General features: G+C 36.5%; 1 protein-coding gene across 3 annotated transcripts in view; it reads left to right on the forward strand.

The window, feature by feature from the left end:
* LOC129243087 (anion exchange protein 3-like) overlaps positions 1-19,964 on the forward strand; it is a 194,955-nt gene that overhangs the window by 151,543 nt on the left and 23,448 nt on the right. For all 3 annotated transcript variants that reach the window (XM_054880197.1, XM_054880199.1, XM_054880198.1), the window contains 7 exons: positions 9,102-9,249; positions 12,844-12,983; positions 15,636-15,757; positions 15,867-15,996; positions 19,128-19,286; positions 19,382-19,624; positions 19,721-19,861. In XM_054880197.1, the coding sequence (XP_054736172.1) occupies positions 9,102-9,249; positions 12,844-12,983; positions 15,636-15,757; positions 15,867-15,996; positions 19,128-19,286; positions 19,382-19,624; positions 19,721-19,861 (1,083 nt within the window). The remainder of the gene's footprint in view (positions 1-9,101; positions 9,250-12,843; positions 12,984-15,635; positions 15,758-15,866; positions 15,997-19,127; positions 19,287-19,381; positions 19,625-19,720; positions 19,862-19,964) is intronic.

The following is a 19,964-nucleotide window of genomic DNA, read 5'->3' on the forward strand; positions in this document are numbered from 1 at the left end:
TTAATTGCCCTCCCTCTTTTTGTAATATCATTCGTCAGCCACCACGCTAGTACTGATAAGTCAAATAACAACGTAGATGACCACGCAGATACTACAAACCCTCAGCAGTGATAATGCACTGTTTACTTTATGAAATCTAATAAACCAACTACCGCACTCATGGTGAGGTGCCAAACACTTCAATAGTTCAAATAAAATACTTTTATTTGAATTCAACAGTTGCATATTTTATATATAATTCGTTGTTTCATAAACGAAGGAGTGGAACATTCAATATTTAATGAAGAATTATAAAAATTCAATTCGGAAATAAAATAGTTTACTAAACTCGGTAATAATAATGGAGATCCTAGCTACATAGGTTGACATCCAAAATGTAAAGCTTCCCTGCAGTAGGTAAGTTTAGGTATGGTAAAGTACAAAAGACCACATCAAAAGTCGCAGTGCACTATGGCCCAATAGAACTGACTAGAGCAGTAGTATCACATTCAGCTCTAACACTTGGTCGATTTTGCACTGCATTGCAGATTTACTTGGGTTTTAAGTTTGTGCCATCAAATATTTTTCATTCAACTGAAGATGCGGAAATAAATCACACAATCGCTTTAATAAGAGTAAAGAGAAAGGAAAACGACTTGCTGTTTCTACTCATGTTACAACATAAATTAAAAAACCACAGTAGAAAACACCCTGAACAAAAAGTTTCATGGTAGTAATTAATAAAATGGAAAATGATACTTTCTTTAATAATTTTCGAATGCAGAGAAGTAAGAAAAACGAATGATGTTTTATTTTCTTGCTATAATATCGCCCTGCCCTCGAGCTGCCAAACTTTGCTTTTTCCTTTCTCAAATTGTTGTACTCGCCCCAAGCGAATGTGTGATGTTTTCAAGTCTCTAGAAAACAAGGCTAAGCAAGACCCTCAGTTGAGTAAGAGTTGCTTTTTATTTACGTACACAAGCTCGTCGAAAAAGTTCTACAAAAGCTTTAATTGGTACAAAAAATACAAGTAAATCTTCTTTTTTTATTATATTCGCTTAGGTGATTCACAAATGTCTTATGTCTCAAAGTTTTTAACGGTGAGAGGAATCGAAACCAGAACCAAAAATTTTGTAATTGCGTGCGATTTCCCTAAACATATTTTTACCAATTTAAAGCTTACAACATACAACAATACGTCACTTACGACACCCTTGTAAATGCTCTAAATATTCATACCTACATATATATTAGTGCTCTTATATTCACGACATCTCTGCTCGACTAAATTGACTAAAAATTTGCATCTGAAAGCATTAAAAAGTTATCGAGCAAGTTTCGCTGCTAGCAAGTACCTCCTAAACAACTAATATAACTATTCCCTGATATATCAGTTGCTTCATCTATTTGCCACTTACTAACGCTAGTTAAAGACTTGGAAGAAAGTCAAAGACTTGCTTGACTTTGGAAAAATATAAAAATTTATTTTTATGAATTAAATTTTAGGGTAGTTCTTAACACTATGTTAATACTGGACTGACTCCCAACATATTTGACAGTCGTATTCATACTTATACCTCATCTTACTGTTTTAGGTACCAGACTTGTATATTAGTTTCTTTGTTTACTGTTTAGGATAAATATTTTAGGTACAATAATTAAACGGATAAATATTTTAGGTACAATAATTAAATAGACGGATTGGGAGCCCAACTAGAGGAGGCCAAAATTTCTTATGTAGAAAAAAAAATTAAAAAATGCGTGTCCAAGTAAAAGCATCTTTTGTAAACCTCGACAAATTATAATTTGCATTTACGGGAAAAAGTACAATTGTACTGACAATATCATCACAGCTATGCACTTGCATATGCAAATACGAAGTCAGTTAAAACTGATCAGATAATAAGAAAATGTTTTTTCTTAGTTCTTCGAACTTACTATTTTCTCTTGCCACCCCTTCTATTTCTCTTTTATTGATTTTTCCAAAATATTTGCGATTTCTCATAAGACGTTTTAAATGCCGGTATTGTCATAATTTTTTCCTCCATATGTACAGTATGTACATTTATACAATTAACTTTTCTTTAAATGGCTTATTGGATGTTTTCTCACGTGCACGTCAAGATAATTGTTTTGTTTTTTATACAATAATAAACACCCCACTAAAAACAATTACTTCACGACACTTTAGATTTAAATGTGCGCACGTAATTGAATTGGGCCTTTTATGCATTACACAAGATTTCGGGTTAATAACTGGTGTTTCTATATACAATACATACATATATGTGTATAGAATATATCAGTTTGGGGAAAGAAATCTATTATTTTCTCGTAGATGTCTATAGTGACCGATATCTCGGAAAGTATCGATCAAACATTTTAAAGTTTATCTCATTGTCAATATGACATTTCAAACTCAAAAATTTGTTTGCAGTTTTTTATTTGTTCCATTCAGTTATGAGTTATAGGATGTTGGGAATGATGTTTATGGTGCCGTAAAAGCTGTAACAGCTAATTACGTGAAATTCAGTCGAGTATGTCGATAAAATCATAGAAAGAACCAGAAGTTAACCGCCATGGTAGTAGTCGTAGCATCGGCCAGAAGGTAAGGATCGACCATAAGACAGTTTTAAGCCATTTCAGTTTATTTATTTAAATATATGTGAATCTTTATATGTACGAGTATATTTATAAAGTATAAACGTCAATAATAATATTACAAGGAGTAAGTTAACTATCAGCTGGTGGCTCACTGCGGTGATAGCACAAAAACAGTTAAACTCCTCTCGCGTTGCATTACCTTGAGTTAGAAGAGTGGTTAGTTACTCGATTCGCTAGTTACAACGCTAGTGATACAGTGGCAATTGACACTTGTGAAACTGGCGGGTAAATAGTACAAGTTGTTTGTTGCCGGTTAATGACACTGTTATTTGATTTCCTGATAAATGAAACAACGCGACTCTAACACGCCCTTGAGTTGTCGTTTTGGCAAGTCAAAGGATTGATGTGCATACATATAAACAATTTTGTTGTATATGATGTTGAGCATTTTTCTATTTATGAACATATGTTTTATGCAAAAAATAATGTTAAAAAATCAATGCGATTTCTGAGCCACCACAAACCAATATTCAATTCTGATTAAAAAGTTTGTAATTTTGATTAAAATTTATTGAATTCTTTTTTAATTTTATAGAAAGTTTGAAACTTTCAGTTATGTGGTTTTTTTTTGTAGTATATAGTAAATCTCAAAACAAGCAATATTCTAAAAAAAATTGATTGCTAAAAATATGTCTTATTTGTAAAACTGTTTTGTGTAAGAGTAATAAGGAGGAATTAGGACTTGAACTATTCGTTTGACTACCAGATTACTGCCGCGTCTATCAAGCAGAGGTTCTAGCTATAAAAGAAGTGGCTACATATCTAAATACGCACGCCGTAACAAAAATCAATGAATGCGGCTATACTAAGATCGAAGGTTGCACAGGAATGCCGGGCGGCCCTATATGATATTAGCGACGTATTCAAGGTCAGCCTTATTTGGGTTGCGGGGCATAGAGATATTGAGGGAAACTGTTAAGGTGATGAGCTAGCCAGAAAAGGTACTGCTCTACAATTACTTCTTCTTAATTGGCACGATAACCGCTTATGCGATTTTGGCCGAGTTTAACAAAGCGCGCCAATTGTTTTTTTCTCGTGCTAACCGGCGCCAATTGGACACACCAAGTGAAGCCAAGTCCTTCTCCACCTGATCTTTCCAACGCAGAGGAGGCTTTCCTCTTCCTCTGATACCACCAGCTGGTACCGCTCTTCAACTGCTCAGTGGTAAAAGTACCATACCAAACTAATAAATAAACAACAGAAATGAAGATACGTGTCTAACAGACTGGTTATTTCGCAGTCATTCCTAAAGACTAGGAGTTTACTCCCAAGAATATTGCAGAAGTTGCAGAGATGAGGAAGAAACAGTTGAGCACTTCCTTTGCAATTGTCGAGCCCTAGCTAAAATCAAAGCAGGTTGCTTAGGTAAATACTTTTTTAATTCTCCTACAGAGCTGTCTGGCGTGGGGTTGGGATCAATACTACGTTTCATAAGAGCCACAAAATGGTTCCACGAAGGAAGGTAAATGAGGTTCCCGGTCATGAAGACCGACTACCACCATAACCTAACCTAACCTAAGAGCAATAAGTATATTTTAGAACTAAAGAAGTCCAGCTGTGCATAAAAATTTCAGCGTAGCCTATAAGTCGCGTCTAGCTGTATAGCAAGTATTATGCAAAGTGGCGTAAAATTAGAATAGAATTTTATTTTTACATAATTTTTTACTTTAATTATTTTATTTATAATTTTGAGTGATAGAGGTCTTTATTTGACGATTGCACACCATTGCTTGTCTCAAAGTGTTTTGGCTTGTAAGTCAACCATAGATAATAAAGGGAGTTTAATTTCAAGGGCTGATGTTGAATGTGAACCACACCTAAACGTCAACGACACCGTTGGACTTCTTTCTTTGGAGCTATTTGAAAGAACAGGTGTACGTTGATAAGCCAGCAACAATTCAAGAGCTAAAGGATGAGATAATTCGGCACATTAATGGCATAGAATCTCAATTATGCCTCAGCGTCATCAAAAATGTGGACCATCGGACGGAAGTGTGCCGCCGAGGTTGCGGCGGCCATTTGACCGATATTTTGTTCCACACGTAATTGAGCCATACCAATATTATCATAATAGAGAGAAATGATAATAATTTCCTTAAAAAAATGTATTTTATTCAAAATCAACACCGGCCCTTAAAACTTAATCACCCTTTATTATGCTTTGCTGATTTCTTTCTCAATTGGACACGGTACAAACATATATGATTTGCGAAAACACGAGAAGGGCCAAACGAGCAGACACGACATCGCCTATATTAATGTATTGTATTATAATTTCATTAAAATTGCATATGACACAGCTTGGACTATAACCTCTTGAACTTGAGAAATCATGTCAATTGACTTCAAAAACAATTTTGGAGAAAAATATGACACCTCAAGTCGAAAAAGTTGAGTGAGTGAAAAGTCGCAAAAGATTTATCTCCTTAACTTGTATTAAGTTGACTTAAAACTTTGGAAGAATATATTGGGAGGTTGAATTAGTTTTAAAGGTTTTTTCGAAGATTTGGGGCTTTATTGTGAAAAAACGGGACAAAATATTTTATTCGAAGTATTGGCCATCGCTAGCTACAACTTTCGCCCATCTTTCGGGCAATTTCCGGATGCCGTTTCTCCAAAATTCTGGCCGCTGCTTGGCTATCCATGACTCAACCCATATTTTGGTAGCCTCGTACGAGGAGAACCGCTGGTCCGCCAAATCGAGACTCATATGCCGGAACAAATGATAATCGGAGGGAACTATGTCTGGACTATACGGCGGGTGGGGTAACACTTCCCAGCCAAGCGTTCCAAAAAACCCTTCCGATTTTGTCGCTCGATCAGCAATTCGCACGTAAAAAATCGCCGTTCGACGTCGCGCAGCTTCAACTCGTACGGGACCCAATGTCCTTGCTTTTGGATCATTCCCATCGCTTTTAGACGCTTGCAAACGGTTGATTTATCAACGCCCAATGATTCAGCAAGCTCTTCTTGGGTTTGGCACGAGTCCTCGTATACCAATTCCCCCAATTCCGCGTCCTCGAACTTTTTGGGCTGGCCAAGACGCTCCTTGTCTTCGGTGTGAAAATCACCACTTTTGAATCGTCGAAACTAGTACTCACATGTTGAAATCGACGGAGTATGGTCTGGGTAGGCCTCCTGCAGCAATTCACGGGCTTGGGCTGTATTCTTTTTCAAATTGAAGCAGAAAAGCAAAGCTTCCCGCAAATTGCGTTTCGACGGCACGAAAGTTGACATACTCGGAGCACGAAAACACTGCGTTGTTTATACTTCAGCGAAATGACAGATACTGATAAACAAAGCCTAGGGGTGAGGCTTTGTCATGAATATATATTCAGTATTGCCAACGCGATAAAGTGATAAATAGCGCCATCTGTGTGTCACCTTTAAAACTAATTCAACCTCCTAATATTTTTATTTTTACATACACGGTAGACCTACATTAAAGTTTATTTTAAAATCTGATGAAACTGAGCTTTAATTAGGACACCAACCGGCGTCTGTTAAGAAATTTTCACTACATATACCACAATTTTAAAACATTCATATGTAAAGGGTGATTTTTTAAGAGCTATAGGAAAGTTTTTCAAACGAACACACGTAAAATTCAGAAAAATGCATGAAATTTTTATTAAAATCGATATTATAATCCATATAATTTAATGTTTGAAGATTATTTCATGCAAGTGTTAATCGCGACTGCGCCTCAAATAGTCCATCCGGTTAGTCCAATTTTGGCATACTCTTTCCAATGTTTCGGCCGGTATCTCACAGATAAATGCTTTAATGTTGTCTTCCAATGCATTAATTTAAGCAGGCTTGTCTGAATAGACATGAGCTTTAACATACCCCAAAAAAAATCTATAACGCCTATAAACGCACGGTCTGGGTGGCCAATTGACAGGTCCCGAACGTGAAATAAAATGTTCACCGAACTCGCCTCTCAACAAGTCCATTGTTACGCGTGCTGTGTGGCATGTGGCACCGTCTTGCTGAAACCACATCTCAAGCAAGTCAAGCTCTTGCATTTTGGGCAAAAAAAAGTTGGATATCATTTCACGGTAGCGCTCACCATTCACAGTTACATTACGATTCGCAGCATCTTTGAAGAAGTACGGTCCAATCATACCTCCAGCCCATAAACCGCACCAAACTGTGACCTTTCCTGGATACATTGGTAGCTCTTGCAATTCTTCTGGCTGATCTTCACTCCAAAATCGACAATTGTTCTTATTTACGTACCCATTGCAGAACACACATTTTTATAATAAAATTCAATGATTTGCAAGCGTTGTTCGTTTGTAAGACGATTCATGGTTAAATTATAGACCAAACTGAAGATGTTTGACAGTGAAACAAAACACGAAACGTGCGTCAGGTGTTTAAACCAACTGTTTAAAAAGGTAATAGCTAAAAAATCACCCGTTACATACATACATATGTATGGGTGTACATATTCGTAAGGGTACTTTACTTAGTTAAAATATGACAAGTCAAAACCATTTATCATTTTATAGAATGCGGAGTCAGAATTGTCGAAACCTTTTTGTTTTTCTCATGAATTCCGTTTCCCCAGCCATTAAATATCAATTTAGTTTTATTAAAGCCAATTATTGACACATTGGTGTGCATTACTCGTCTATTCTAAACATAAGTTGTATATAGAGGTATCACCCATGACGTAAATGGAATTTTTGTAATTTGCAGAAAAAGAGGGGAAAGCCTAATAAATGTAAAGAAGTAACGAAGTTTAAAGTCCGCCCGGACCGAACTTTATATAACTTATATAGTTCACATTTTCGTAAAAGTTAATTTTGGATGGACGGACCGAAATTTTTTGACTTATAAAGAGTGGGCATGTTTTTTGGTTTTACCTGATCACAATATCAATAATGTCAGATCTAAATGAGGCGAGGTGCAATACTTGTGCCAAGTTTAGACAACTTAGTAGTTATCAAAAATTTTGCTTGCGTCCTATTGATTTTTTTAGGTTCGTAATTTGTACTAAATTTTAGAATATTTCGTTTCATTTATAACAGAAAGACTATTTTATTTTTATTTTATTTTTTGAAAATTGGCGTTATATAGGAGGTGGGCGTGGTTATTGACCGGTTTCGCTCAAGTTTCATAGAAATATATAAATTTTTGCTCGAGTTATTATGCGCACGGTCGAACGAAGGTTGCTAGTCAGTGTTCTGAGCATTTTTGTATAGATACAGTCAGCGCCAAAAAAAATGTTTACACCACATATTGAGAGGTTTTAACTATTTATTTATTTAAGTTTTAATTTTAGGTATTTTTTTTATAAAATTTTAGTTTATACTACAACAAAACCAAAATAACGGAAATTTCAAACTGTGTACGAATTTTATAAAAATCAGCGAATTTTCATCAAAATTTCAAACTTTTTAATAGGAATTTCTAGAAAAATTTCGAGTATGCAGTTTTGAAGTACATTGAATTTTGTTAGTGCAAGTTTCAAGAAACTCAAAAAATAAATTTTTGACAATTTTTTCTTCTGACGGAGTTGAGAGTTTCTTTCCATAAAACGAATACTCGATATTTTTTATCGTGATGTTCTCAAAGCACTGACGCATTATCGGCCCTTATTTCTTTCGAAATGAGGAAGGAGCTGACGTTACAATGACTAGCGTGCACCAACGAGCCATGCTGATTGAATTTAAAACTGCGTAAACAAAAATAAAAAAGTACGCTCCTCATTTAAAAAATTATATATACATGTATTTGGAGCACCCTTTGTCGTTTACTTTTAATACTATATTATTTTTCCAAGTGCAGTAAACATAAATAAATTTGTATCGTCTTTATATCAAATTTATAGCATTCCTTATGTAACATGCAATCATTTAAAATTACTAACTGCAGACCTCTTTACCTTCGAATGAATTAGCGAATGTAAACAAATAGTTAGAGGAGTGAGCAAAATGCCAGACAGTCCAACGCAAAATAAATTTAAGTCATGTGACTTGTATGCGTTCCTGCCATTCACTCAATTGAAATAACACTAATAATATTGCACTCAAGCAAGTTAACGCTATTCTATCGAAATGTGCGGCTTCATGCACTCATGTTTTTGCCCATATAAATATATGTAAGTACATATGTGTATTTGTGTCTGTACATACATGCATGCTAGACAGTCCATTTAATTGTTGCTGCAACGTGCAGCTTCATCCGCAAGCTATACATTTTGATGATGAACATCAAAGCCTCACAGCAGTCAATATTCGATTTGATTCATCTTTCGCGTGACTAGGCTTCATCTGTCTTGTCGTGTGCATTGTGGTACACGGTTGCTATTTTGGGCCCATTAATAGAAGAACTGATAAATTTGTTAAGATTATATTCATACAAACATAAGTGCATATATGTACTTACTTTTGCTAAGTGAACTATCAGCATTTAATGAATAATTACTTATTGGTTTTATTTTGTAGTCCACCGGGAATGAGGATCCAAACGAGGTATTCTTGGATTCGGAAATGGAAAAAGTTTTCGCCGGTCCAAGTGCGCACAAGGAAAAGTTCGATGTAACGACATTTCAGGACGCGAATCAGCCAATTGGTTCGTATAAGCAGAGTAATGGTAAGTCAGATTTGTGTAATTTAAATTTGTTTCTTATTTAACCAACTTTACCGGAAAGTACTTACATGTGTATGTATCAATGCGAGTTCATACAAGGTGGTCGCACTAGAGCAACTGATTATTTATTTTTTTCTTGCGATTTGGTTTTTTAAATGTTAAAGTCATCTGCTTTTTTGTTACTGCTTTGTTTATATTTTACATTCTGATTGATGTTTTGACAATTAAAATACCAAGTTCCAAAAATAAGATATGCACATGTGAATGGTGTTATTGCTCTGCTGACACCACCTATGTATAGATTCGCCTTTGTAATTATGTACGAGGTGTGTTCAAAAAGTATCGCGAATTTTGTGTTTTTTCAAAAAATATTTATTTATTCTTTAATATCTATTTTGTCCCCTTCAAGTAATCCCCTTCAAAGTAATCGTAGCGTCGTCCTTTCATGGGCCTCTTCAGTTTCGGGAACAAGAAAAAGTCATAGGGGACCAGATCTGGGGAATACGGAGATTGTGGCATTATTAGTGTATTGTTTTTGGCCAAAAATCGCGCACAAGCAACGATGTGTGAGCAGGGGTGCTACCGCGATGCAAGAGCCAATTTTTGTTCTTCTACAAATCCGGTCGTTTCGGGTGGATTGCTTCGCGCAAATTGCGCATAACTTGCAGGTAATATTCCTTATTGACCGTTTTACCCTGTGGCAACAACTCATGATGCACAACGCCCTGGGGAATCGAAGAAAACGGTAAGCTAAACTTTTACATTCGACCGAACTTGGCGCGCTTGTTTCGGTCTTGGTTCGTGCAGCAGCTTCCATTGAGATCATTGAGCTTTGGTTTGCACGTCATAACCATAAAACCACGATTCGTCACCAGTTATGATCCTCTGGAGCACATTTGGGTCGTCGCGGACAGAGTCCAACATCTCCTTAGCAATGTTGGTACGAATTTTGCGGCGACCCGTCTCATGCCCAAATCATTGAAAAAAATCGAATGGCATGAGTCAATCAGATCCTCAGCAACTCCGCTAATGGTGATTCGACAATTGGCCAATACCATTTTCTTCATTTCATCAATTTTTTCGTCTGTTGTTGAAGTGCTCGGGTTCCGGCACGCGTGTCGTCGTTCACATCTTCTCGGCCTTCTGAGAACATTTTGTACCACCGATAAAAGTTGCTTTGGTCCAAAGTAGCTTCTCCGTATGACACAGTCAACATTCGGAATGCATCCGCGCATTTAATTTCGTTTTTCACACAAAATTTCATTTGAATAGGTAAAAATCGACGACGAGCCGAAACACGTGCAAGCAAAGCAGCTGTCAATAATTAACTGAACATTGAAAATGGCCGAACTCGTCGGTATGAGTGAGAGATATGAGTACCGACATATCGCCATAAAAAAATCGGAATTCGAATATACGTAACCTGCGAAAATTCAAAATTCGCGATACTTTTTGAACACCTTGAACACCTTTTGAACAACCTCGTATGTAATAATAAATTAAAAAGACCTCGTATGTAATAATAAATTTAAAAAAATTGAACCGTCTCCCCCGGTTTAGGACCCATACTTTTAATAGAGATGACTAAGAAGGAGCTTTTGCGGAGGTTTAGACGAAATTACATCTTTGGTTTAAATAATTGGTAATATAATGCTCGAGAAAAAGCCAAAAGAGTTTTGAAATTCATTTAACTGTATCGAAAAAATAGGCTAGAATTATATACAGTTCGATTCACTTGATTGGAGGCAATAATTTTTGTGGAAGAGAATGGTTATTAAGACAACCGTATTTGATCTAGTGACACTAGAGTTTCTTATAATTCAAGGTAAGACTGTACTTTGCTCGAAAATAAACATGCATCAAAATATTATACCATTTAACGGTATTTCGCAGCAGCAGAACTTTTGTGTTTGATTTATTGGTTCGTTTGAATAGACGCACTCAGTTAGCTTGCATTACTTGCGCATTTTTTTTTCTTGTTCACTCCTTTCGGGATCATAGAGCCTCGACAAGACTTGTCTTGCGTTGGTTTCGTTAATATATTTTAATTTCTGATAGGGTACGTGAGTAGCCTCCGCTACCAGTCCTAAATATGTAGTAGAAATGTCCACCTGTCGTTGCTTAGGAACAACGCCTTCTTATTGCTTGGAGCGCCATCAGTGTTTCACATTTTTTTGCCAGATGGTTCAGGACTTCGCTAATTTGGTGTGTCTGCGTCACTACCGCGGTTGCCCGCTTCCTCTTGCTGGCGCCACTGATGCAGTATGTAACTGTGTGTTTTACTTTGAGCTAACTATTGTGCGGGAGGGAGGATGGAAGGGATAAGTTTTTGGGAATATGGGAGAGTAGAAAACTTTAGCAGATCGTGAAAAGGACAAATCGATATCTTTGGCTCAGAGGGATTTTCAAACAAATGGTGTGGATCTTTACGTGAAACAAGTTACCTCCCATGGCAAAACTACAAAGGCAGAACTGCGATAGATGTATGTTAAGAAACAGCAAAAATGTAGGAAATAGCAAATGTTGCAGCCAGCAAATCCACCGTTCGAGGGCTATTCTAAAAGCGCCACATCTGAAGCCTAAAAACTTACAAAAAACCACCTTCAAAGAAGTTTCGCAAAGCATGCCACCTCGATTTTTCAAGGGACGACTTGGCTAGGAGATTTGTTCAAATAACGACCCGGTGTATGGAAAAAAGTAAAATTTCGTGACAAAAAAGTTCTATCTGGATAAGCTGGATAGATAAAATTACTATTTCCATTATTTAAGGATGAAGGCAAGGTACTTGAGTCGATATCACAGCCGTGAGGGTGTTATGGTATGAGGAGCAATATCGGTATATGAAGCGGTAGAATTGAAAATTATAGAGAACTAAATGCCTCTATTCAGGTGAACCAATAAATCAAGTACAATATTACAGCTGCTGAAGTTCTACTGCTGCGAAATATCATTAGATGGAATAAAATTTTGCTGATGTTTAATTTGGAGCAAAGTACACTCTTCACACCACTCGCACACCACATTTAGGAAGAGCAGCTCGGTCAAGACACCCAAAAAAGGTGTAAGCGCGAATTATACTATACCATATACAATATATTTTATAATATTTTGCCTTGAAAATAATCATTTTGACAACTGAGCCCAAAAAGCAAAAAAAAGAATGCATGTACGAGGGTCATTTGAAAAGTTTGTTCAAAGTCAGAGAGATGGCACTACTGGCAAAAATTCTGGTTGAGCGCCTGTATGCAATTATAAAATAGCAGTAAAAGAAATATAAAAAGCAAATTTTCACAAAACATACTTAAATGAAAAAATTATATTAGGAATCTAAAATAAAAAAAAAATATTTATATATAAGAAGCAAACGTCAAATACCATTGCATCCAAGAAGGAAAACTTAAAATAAAATAAATGATAAAAAAAATGGCAGCATTTGTAAGCGAAAAAATGGCAAAGAGGTTTAGTTCTAAAGCAATTTAAGAATAAAAGTGTACAAAAAAAAAAATAAATAAAAATTGTCCATCAGATTTATAAAAATTATGAATTCAAGTATTGATCGCCTTGAAAATCAACTGGATTTGCGTATTTTAATTACAGTGCATCGTAAAAGTGAACTCAATATTGAAGAGGATTCTGAATATGAAAGTACAACTGATCCCGTTAATCCACAAAATTATGATGATATACCCGAAGACTATCCATTAGTATCCGAACGGGCCGGACACGGCGATCATTCGGTAAGTTTAACATTTATAATAAAGAAATTGATCAAGAAAATAATTGAAATTGAAAATTTAAGACGATAGATTTAATCGTATTTTGCATATTAGAGTATGCATTTATACATATACATATGTATTTACATACAAGAAGTTGCTCGCAGCTTAATTTATGCGGCGCATACCCTCAATACTAAAGCATCATAGCTATAAAACAAATGGGAGTATTAAAGAGATATTGGCACCGTTGAAAAGGAAAACTACTCAAGCTCAACAGAATTTTTTAATTTCTTGCGAAAATTTATATTTATGTATTTATGTACATATTTAAGTAACTAAAAACTGAGGATACAAACAAATTGTTGCCCACAACCAATTTGGCACTGATGCCATCAGTTCTTGAGCAAGTTCAGCCGAGACCTTTTTCAGTTTCTCTTTTAGACCATTTTTGCAAAAAATATCCACCATATTTTGGATATTATTTTCCGGAATAGGCTACAAGTCTTCAATAACATTAATGTTTGTTAATAATGCCGGCAACTTCATCAAATGTGGATGGAGGATTGTACATTAGCCAGAATTGGACAAATTGTCCTTTAGAATCTATAGGTAATTAAATTTGTCCATTGTGGTTTCAATAAACGCTAACCTCCAGACGACTTTGGTCCAGACCTATACCATGATGCTGCTACCGCCATTTTTCATCGTCCTCCTCAAACTCCCCGTATTTAGCTGCTACAAACTTCAAAAAATTGCAACACTTTGGGATTTCGCTCCCTCTTGAACAGGATATGTGAAATGAGAAGAGAAATGTTAAGGATATAATACAAAGCGGTTGAATGAGGGAGTATAATACCCTCATCCTAAGGTGTAACAACGTCATAAAATGTACTGTTTGTATCTACTATAACGCCCGGAAGTACGAAATTACAAATTCCTTTCCAATGTCGATGAAAATGTCAAGTTGAGCCCAAGGAAAAAGTATAATTAAATTTCTTACAAAAAATTATTGAATGAAAATGAAATTAATGAAAACGTAACTGTGAAGGTATTGCTGAAATTTTAATAATGTGGATTTATAACGACAGGAAGTCATTGTCGAAGTACCTCCTGTCATCAAACAAACAGTCGGCGCACTCGCGTATCGGCACCCACGTCACAGTTGACAGTTATGATTTCGAGGCTGTAAAAGACTTTGTTTATTTAGGTTAATGCTGGTGTTAATGGTGGTTCTCTTTCCAACAAGTGCTACTTTTGACTAATGGCGCAGAAGCGTGGACGATGACAACATCCGATGAAGCGACGCGTAGAGTGTTTAAGAGGAAGATTCTGCGGAAGATTTGTTTGACCTTTGCACTTTGGCAACGGTGAATATCGTAGGCGATGAGCTGTATGAGCTTTACGACGACATAGACATAGCACAGCGAATAAAGAGCGGCTACGTTGGCTGGGTCATTTTCTCCGAATAGATACGAACGCTCCGGCTCTGAAAGTATTTGATGCGGAACCACCTGGTGGTAGCAGAGGAAGGGGAAGGCCTCCTCTATGTGTTTAACTGGTGCCGCTTAGCACGAGAAAGAAACGACTGGTGCGCTGTTTTAAACCCGGCCAAAGGGCGTAAGCAGTTATCGCGGCAATTAAGAAGAATAATTCATAATACATGTGGGTGGAACTCTCCCTGCCTCACAATGACTTTTTCTCCCGCTTCCCTTGAGGATAGAGGGTCGTGAATATTTTTATGGTAATTTGAGCTGAGAATGCATAGTCCAACAGTCCGGGAATCTTCGAAATACCAGTTAGAATCTTTCCGTGACCAAACTAGAATCGGACGATTTTCTTGAAGCTTTCATTCATATTGTTGCGCTCCTAGCGTTTTATTTTGCCTGCAAATCTACTGGAAAAAGTTTAGTATATCATATATGTTCTACTTTCTATGGCGTGGTTGATTTGTTGTGTGAGTCTTTGAACCTTGTCGACCCTCTTAATGTTCACATCCTACACTACAATATTTATTTATTTCTAGCTACTGCTTTGAAGCCAGTGTATTGTTTCCAGCTCCATTCCCAATAATTCTGTCGCATAAGTACAACGCCGTCGTTACTTTGCGTACTTTATCTATCACTTTGAGACCCCAGTTTAGCTTTTTATTCAGTATAAGGTACAAGTACATTTTCTCCGGATTTCCTTCTAGTACAACGAGATTACTCGTTGAGGGATCTTTGAGGAAGATAATACAATATTGGAAAGGATTTTCCCAAGATTACTATTACAATATCGTCGACGTATCCAATTATTTTTCTCGTAATATCTTCAAGTTCTTGGAGGAGGCTGTTGACTGCCATGTTCCACTACCAGGTTCTCTCACCGTGAATGGACGGCTGACAGGGAATTTCTTGATTAATCGTTCTTCTAACTCTTCGTTTATTGTATGCGCGCTATTTACTCCCATCTTCGATAAATTATTTTATTAGCTGATTCAGAAGTGCCGACGTGTAATAGGTGAATAAAATAATAAGCGAATAGCACAACCAGGTGTTGAGCATAATTGCATACTTAGAAGAGAGGCATCTAATAAGTACGACTAGACTAAATATATTATTTTATTTTATTATATTATATCTAATATCGCATAAATATAAACTAACACTTAACTTTGCCCTGCATGAACAGGATAACTCCGCTGAGGAGAAGCAAGTGCATTTTGGCAAAAAAAAGGCTGTAGTATCCCCGCCCACTTTAGTCTACGATGAACAACCCGCTGACAATATACACGAACGTAAACGACGAAGAAGGTAATTTTAAATTTGTTAATATGTATGTATGCATATGCATCTAAGTGCTTTCTATTATTTTTCTCGTCATTTTCAATTATCTCTGTTGTATGTCTTTTCTTCCCTACAGCCGCCATCAGTATTATAGACAACGTAAATTTTCCCATCAAGACAGCGTGGAAAACAAAAAAGTGGTCGAGGAAAATGGCGAGGCCGGTGTCCGCAAGGTATCCGTGCAACCGGAGGATTCCACATTAGAGGTAATTTAATTTGGATAAAGCGACATTAATGTTTAGAATATTTGCTAGATTTGTTATTAGTTGACATATTTTGATTCTTTGTCCCTATTTCATATAAAGTGTTATTAAATATAAATATTATGAGAAGTAGAAAGTTCTGAGAATTTTTTTCGACCACAAAATTGGTATTTATATATTTGGAACCATATTATTTGGTTTCCATATGTGCCGTTTTCTTCGATAACTTTTGTCCATTTTTGATTTTTTTGAAGGACGTTCCTATTCGTAAAAAATGTTACCAGCCTCTCTTGTGTCATTATACGAATTGCACGAATACTTGAAAAGGTGATAAGCCTTTGGTGCCAAGTATACACCATGGTGTGATTGAGCTTCCCATCCGAGTTCTCGACTCTCTGGCACGCTTTTCATTACCAGTTGCCATATGTTTCAAGAAAGGGTCGACTTCTTTAAGTTTAAGATTTTTAGAAACGAATCGGAATTGTCAATTGGAGGTTTTACGTGAGTTCATGTGACATCCAACCTCTTCTCAAAAGTAGCTTTATACAAATCTTCACCTCTTGGGCAATGAAATAAGTTCCATGATCTTATCGACATTTTCAACGATTTCCCTATCAGAGCGTGTCTAATTTTCGACGTTTGTGTTATCAGAAGGGGGTGTTTGACTATCGCTTTGCTATTGCATTTGCTACTGGACAGATTGTTCAAAAAACGCCCAAATTTGTCTAGCCGCCTGCACTGACATAGTCATATTGGTAATGATAAATGTTTCTTTTACTACCATTACACACTAATTGTAAACATTTTTTTTTTAACGTAATGGCATTTTTAATGGTGCTCACACTCACTAACGTGAACGTACGCCCGTATCAACTGACACGATGAAAGAACCATCTACGATACTACGGAACGGAACAATGGTGAGAATTCATTTACATGGGGCTTTCATTAGTTTAATCGTGTCAGCTGATACGGGCGTACATCTACGTTGGAGAGTATGAGCACCATTAATTCCCGGTCATAAATAATGAGATGTGGGTCACTAAAGAAATCTAGCGGGCCGAACTTTTTACTTCATTTAATATTAACGACCTTATTTACAGGAAATACAACATATTTGTATAGTTCTAATGAGAAATGTGAACATTTCAGTAATTATTGCAGTTGAGACCAGCTTTAAGTTATCGAGGGTTATTATGAAATTCAGTTTCGATAAATAAATATTTTGGAATGTAGAAAAACTTTTAAATATTAAAGCCAATTGTATAAAGAGTGAGTTGTGCAACAAACTAAAAACAAAACGATATATAGGTATATATCAAGATGCAATTAGGGCTGATACTCTAGACTAGAAAGTTAATTATCTGAATAACGCACTCATGGCGATAATGCTAGTCACTTTAGATGTTTATTAGGAAAGAAATGATCGAGCGCAAGACAAGGAAGAAAGCCAAAGGTTCAAAAGTATTGAATTAAGAAATATAAATACATAAAGTTATATTGCCTGTACATATTTTATTAGTGAATACGTTTATGTTGCTTCCGAACAGCAGATAGTTTTTTATGAGAAGAATTTTTTATGCAGAAATGAACTCAGAGGTTTGCTGTTGAATACCGCGGGGCTTTCGTGATAAGATGCAACTTTTGAAATATTTTTCAACCTAGATTTTCAACTCGGAATATAAGGCGACTTAATAATTGGTATAGAAATAAATCACGACAGGTGACATATGTAGCACAGCATCTCTTTATATGCTTATACCTATAATGCTCCTGAGTTTTTTGTAATCAATCTCCAATAAACCTTCACGAGAGTTTATTACCTAGCACTAGCCCAAGATATTGCGTTGTTTATTTAAGTTTTACTTTAGACTTATTCTGGTCAAGAATCTTTTATTTCTAGTAAATACCACACTGGCGTCCGCCGTAGCCGAATGGATTGGTATACAACTACCATTCGGAAGTGCCTGGTTTCGAATCCGAAGCACTTAACCCCAATTTATAGAAAACATATTTTCTATTAACGGTCGCTCCTAGACAGACAAGGGAAAATCTGCGATGAAAAAAGTTCCTCATAAAACCTATAGGAAACAGATAAATTGCTACTATGGTATCACAATGGATCAGCAACGGTCCAAGTGAGTTGGTTGAGGACCAAGTGCCACTTCTACCTACCCTACTCTATGCTACCCCATCAATAGCTGCCTTGCTGTGAATATTTTTTAACGTTTGATTCATTATGACCAGGAACCCATCCACATAGCTGTAAGTACAGCCTGTATTAACCACCAACGTCCACAATACCTCTTTGGATTGTTATCGTGATGGTTCCACAATGCGAACTATCCGCTTTCTAGGGTGATTCCTATCCGCTTTGTGGCATTCTCTAAGGCAATGTCTATTGACTTGCTTTTAATGTAAGGGCGGAAAAATAGCCCTTATTCTGTTTTATAGAGAACAGAGATCGGACTGATGGGCTATTAATTCTTCGGGTATATTTTACTCTTCTGGCCACGCGAGCCTGGCAGTCCTCCAGAGACGGGAATATGATTAAGACTACTACAACTCATACATTTTACGCAGCCGTCCTATTATTTTAAAACCTGCTCTCTCTAAGGAGGAAGTCCATCCCTGGCGAGGGCTTAGTGGATCTAACTAGAAAATTAAACATTTAAGTGATTTAAGATTAAATATAAATTATTTATCATAGATATGACTCTAGATAAAACAAAGTTAACTAATTAACATAAAAAAATCCAATAATATAGTCTTATTGCCTAACTGAAGCTGGTCTTAAAATGGAAATGGCAACAGCTTTATGTAAATAAGGTCGAAAATAGTATTTATTTATTCTAAAGGTTTAAAAAACGAAAAATTTCACCAAAAAAGCGAATCAATTCACTCACCACCTGCTTTATTCCATATGCTTTTCTCTCACCTTTTCTCTGTAAATAAAAAAAATGAATAAATTAAAAAAAAAATTTATAAAAATAAATCAATGCCTGCGAAATAATGTATGAAAACTTCAAATTAAGGCACAACAGCCAGTTTCACAGGTTGCTTCACACTGCTAGAACTTCTTTCAACCCCTACATAATTATTCTAATCAAACATTTACTTATCACTTTAAACAGGAGGCTGATCTCAATGAGTTGAGATCCCATCGTTCGGATGATCCCCGTGCGCTCAGGCGTCACAAAATCCATCATTCATCAATAAAATTACGCGAGCTGCCGCAAATCACTGTGGCGGGCTTGCAACTGAAGAAGGTCTACGACCATAGTCCGCATGAGGTAAGCCTTGTTTATGAGCTATGAGTATATCAAACTTTTATATTATTTATTTGTTTTATTTATATGGTACCATTCATTTCACCTGCATTCTTCAGATTTTCGTACAACTCGATGAATTGACGGGTATTGGTGAAGATCGCGAATGGAAAGAGACGGCACGTTGGATCAAGTATGAAGAGGATGTTCAGGAAGGTTCCGATCGTTGGGGCAAACCGCATGTTGCCTCACTATCCTTTCACTCGTTGCTCAATTTGCGTCGTTGCCTCGAGACGGGCGTAGTGTTGCTCGATTTGAATGAAAAGGATCTGCCAGCGGTCGCATATCGGGTTGTCGAGCAGGTGAGCGAGGATATATTTAAAGCTACGCATTTAGTATTGAAGCTACGCATACAAGTACTTACAATATTGTCTGTTTGTTTTTTACCACTTGTGCAGATGGTTGTCGAAGATCTAATTAATGCCGAAGATAAGCCGGCGCTTATGCGGTCATTGTTATTGCGCCATCGACACGTGAATGAACATCAAAGTGGCTTTCCGTTTACGAAACGGAAATATAGCAGCTACACCAGCTTACAGGTAAGTCTCAAAGTTCACTCACATGAGTAGAAGTAATTATCTATATGTACGTAGGTATATATGTAAGTATCTATGTATGCCTTGCGATACTTGTTGTATCGTG

This window comes from Anastrepha obliqua, chromosome 3, assembly GCF_027943255.1.
Source record: "Anastrepha obliqua isolate idAnaObli1 chromosome 3, idAnaObli1_1.0, whole genome shotgun sequence".
Lineage (NCBI taxonomy): Eukaryota > Metazoa > Arthropoda > Insecta > Diptera > Tephritidae > Anastrepha > Anastrepha obliqua.